General features: G+C 47.7%; 1 protein-coding gene across 1 annotated transcript; it reads left to right on the top strand.

Moving 5' to 3' along the window:
• Positions 1 to 600: 600 nt before the first annotated feature.
• LOC127304731 (uncharacterized) lies at positions 601 to 3,839 on the top strand. The gene is made up of 4 exons (XM_071820594.1): positions 601 to 1,174; positions 1,903 to 2,486; positions 2,609 to 2,791; positions 2,904 to 3,839. The coding sequence occupies exons 1-4, from the start codon at positions 601 to 603 to the stop codon at positions 3,822 to 3,824; spliced, it is 2,262 nt and encodes a 753-aa protein (XP_071676695.1). The 3' UTR covers positions 3,825 to 3,839.
• Positions 3,840 to 4,226: the final 387 nt, after the last annotated feature.

Here is a 4,226-nt window from a genome sequence, read left to right as displayed (position 1 = left end):
TTACGAAGATTGATTTTGCCTAAAACTAAGATTCACTATATGTGATCTGATCTTCGTTCGCATGCCATGAGGGCTTACCAAATATGGTCATTTAGTTTCTAGGCCAGATCCTGGACCCGCCACTGTCTATCATCATGCCCACCAGGTCAAAATTGCATGTATTTATGTTCACACAACCATCATGAAGAAGTCTCCATCCATAAGCTATCTTTCTCCTATAGCCTCAAGAATAATGGTGACATTACAAACTTAATGGAAAAAAATATGGAGTATATGTTACGGTAAACAGGTACATACCGGTTTAAGCCGGAGTACCTGAAAGAATATTTACAGTAACTGTTATGCAAAATTGTTCACGGTTTATGTGTTCTATTGTTACTCGGGTTGAGTAGACTAGGACTAATTAAGTAACGACATGATGCTGCAAGCAGCTGAGGCCAAGGAGGATTGCAGGTATATATGTCACTATAAATCCAGCATCCTTGAGCTAGCTAAAGTACCATCTCATCTGATCCCCAAAACAAACACAAACCAGCTGAGCAAAGCCGATCGAGTTAAGGTACCTAGGGAGTAAGGACCCGTTAATCTCTCGATCGCGCAATGGGGGACGGCCGTGGCAGCATCGCCTTCTTCGGGACCTACCGGCCACCGGTGCCACTGGACATCTACTCCTGCCCCGCCAACCCGCCACCGTCGTCCGCGGAGGACGAGCTGCACCTCACTGACGGCGTCTCGTACAACCAGAACGGCCGGGCCATCCCGGCGGCGGCGCTCAAGGAGCTGCTCACCTGCCTAAGCAAGAAGAACCCAAAGCTCGCCGCCGAGTGCGGCGCCTCCCCGGACGACGCCGACAAGGGCCGCGTCACCGGCCTCGTCTTCGTGTCCGAGAGGGACAACGGCCTCGAAACGCTGCACGTGGCCCTGCGCTTCACGGCCGACGACGTGGTGAAGGTGCTGCGCCTGGCTGACATCTACGGCGCCGACACCTTCGGTGGCGCGCGCCTGGAGGACAGCGGCTGCATCGCCGGCAGCTTCAAGGTGGGCTCCCGGACCGTCGGCCATTCGCTCATCTACGTCTCCACCAAGGAGCCGGTCAAGAAACGCCGGACGCCGTGGACTGTCGTGTACAGGACCAACCTTAACGACGGCAAAACTGAGCGCCTTACCCCACAAGGTAATTCCTCTTTATTTTATTTTACCAAAAAATGCAGCAGCGCTGCTTTCAGTTACTATACTGATATTTTTCAGTTAAAATTAAACCCCCGAAAGTTGTCCGCGTACATCATTTAATTGCTCGATATGCTACTCTACCAAGTGCAATTAATTACAATATTCTTCAAAGGAAAAAAAGGTTCATCTTGCTTTGCTTTTTTTTTTTGTAGGAGAAGTTGGTTTCTTAGCTAAACTATGCAGATTTGTCTTATAGTATTTTCTTATTTAACTTTGAAGTTTATAACTACATTATTGCAATATAAATTAGTGGACAATATTGCAATTTGTGTGACTGCGCCAGTTTTCAAATCTATTCGGGTTTAGAGAATTACAGAGTGTTGCATGCCGCAGTTGTAGAGTACATGTATATATGACATGGGGAATTCGGGACAATGCTTTCACCTAGTACTACTCCCTCCGGTCCAATGAATAAGAAACGTCAAGTTAAGCTATATAAACTTTGACCTAACTGTTAGAAAAAACTATAAATAACTATAACATCATATAGGTATCATATGAAAATTTATTTCATGTTGTATCTAACGATATAGATTTTATATGGTACATGTTAAAGATTTTTATAAAAGAATAATCAAAACTTTACATAGTTTGACTTAAAAAAAAGGCTTTGTTCATTGAAACCAAGGTAATATTAGATACCTGAGGGTATAAATCAATGCACTGTTGCAGACCAGTACGATTTAAGTCCAGCCGTGTCGCCGTCTGGGAAGATGGTGGCAGTGGCCAACTTTCGATTTAACAAGTGGACTGGCGAGATTGAGCGTCTGAACACGGACATCGTTGTCATGAACGTGGACAAGCAAGTGCAAGGTGGCCTGCGGCGCAAGATCCTTATTAGGGATGGTGGCTGGCCGACGTGGGGCAGCGACAACATCATCTTCTTCCACCGAGGAATCGAGACAAATCTTCCTTCCGGGATGGCTACAGTTTGGGGTGTGTTTCGGTACAACATTGCCACCAAGGAGACTATCCGGGTGACACCCGAGACCTTTGATGCCATGACTCCGGCGGCCATCAGTGAGACAAAGGTGGCCGTGGCCACAATCCGCCAGAAGTCTCTGCAAGCTGTAATGACAGTGCAACGTGTAGATGTACAATACCGGCACATCGAGATCTTCGATGTCACTGCGCTTGACCAACCTGTGCAGATCAGCCGGAAAACTAGGCCAAAAGGAGACCACTACAATCCATTTGTGGTCGATGGGGGAAGCCACATCGGCTACCATAGATGCAGAACCGATAATCTTCTCAAGGTATAACTTTTGCTTGTTTGATGCATCATTATTATATACACACATGATTACATGTAGAGTTGGATAATGTTAGTATCATTTAGAACACGGGTGAGATTAATGACTAGACATGACATATGCAGGATGGAAGCCTCGTTCCAAAGAGCTTTGACAAGATGCAGTCTCCCCTCAAAGATGTTGGGTTGTTTAGGGTGACGGGTGTGTTTCCAACCATTTCAAAGGATGGCTCCAAGCTTGCCTTTGTTGACAATGAATTCAAGGCCGTGTGGCTTGCCGACAGCCAAGGTCTCCGCGTCGTTTATGAGGTACCTATGCTACTTTACACACTTCTTTTCTTAGAAAATATGATACATAACTGTAGTTGTTCCGAGTTCATTTTTCTTATTTGGTAAATTGTAACCCCTTTTCTACTTGCAGAAGCGAGGTTCGAATAGCGTATTCTCAACGGCGTGGAACCAGAACCCAGATATGGACACATTGTATGTCTGTGTAGGACCGTCCTTCTCGGCCGCAAAGCCTCTAGAGATCTATGCTATTTCCAACGCGTCAGGGCCAGCTGCTGGTCGCAAGGTGCAACGCCTGACCAGCGGGAACTTCAACAATGCCTTCCCCTCAACCAATGCACAAGGGGACAAGTTTGTGTTTCGGTCGACAAGAGACGGTGGCCGAGAGAAGTTCCACAAGAACCTCTACATTATGGAGGATGCGGAGGAGGGAGAGTTTGGCCAAGGCACCGTCACACGGCTCACCAATGGGCCATGGACCGACACCCACTGCAGCTGGTCTCCCAAGGGGGACTGGATCATCTTCTCCTCAACTCGCGAAAAGCCGGAAAGTGCCCCGGAGAAGGCCTTTCTGGATGCCGGCTTCTTCGCCGTGTACCTTGTGAAGGTCAGCGACCCTACGGTGGTGGTGAGGGTGGTGCAGAGCTCTGCTACCCTCGCTGGGCACATCAACCATCCCATGTTCAGCCCAGATATGAAGAGCATCGTCTTTGCCTCCGACCTCGCTGCGGTCTCCAACGAGCCCATCTCAATGCCCATATTTTTGCACTCCGTCAGGCCCTATGGTGACATCCTGTCTGTCGACCTCCGAGACACGGATGACATCGCCAAGAACAAGGACATTGAGGAGTTCGACCGCATAACACATAGTCGCTACGAGTACTCCACGCCGACATGGACCAAGTTCACCACCGAGGATCCCAACGAGCAGTGGAACGTGCTCGCCGACAAGGGCGGTTCGAAGCTCAAGCCGGCCTGCCCGTACATGTACCCTGACGGAGGAGAGGGGTGGCACATGGCCGGACACCTCACCATCCCGAAGAGATGCTGCTAGGAAACGGGGCATGCATTGCATGATTTCATTCGTCTTCCCTGCTTCTGATTGCTACACTTTTTTTGACACATTTTCAAGCAGTACTCTTGTTATACTTCCGATCATGAAGGCTGAATTAATAATGTGTCTAAGCACAGCTAGACGATGATCTGCTATATAGCAATATTTCGTATTGAGAAAGTGACACCAAATTCAGTCGAAGTGTTTTTACCATCAGAAGTAAGATGCTCAGAATTTCCCAATGTTCTGTAGCCATCTATCTACTCGATTAGACGTGTAGTGCCAGTGCAATTCGATTGTGCAAAAACAAATGTTTAAAACTGCTACATTACATGAGCACCCTCCTGACTAGAAATAAGACCACGACGGGAAGTGCAGCTAGATGATGATCTGCTAAACAAT

The sequence above is a fragment of the Lolium perenne genome, chromosome 5 (assembly GCF_019359855.2).
Source record: "Lolium perenne isolate Kyuss_39 chromosome 5, Kyuss_2.0, whole genome shotgun sequence".
NCBI lineage: Eukaryota > Viridiplantae > Streptophyta > Magnoliopsida > Poales > Poaceae > Lolium > Lolium perenne.
The sequence above is the reverse complement of the archived record's forward strand: the minus strand, read 5'-3'. Positions and strand labels throughout refer to the sequence as shown.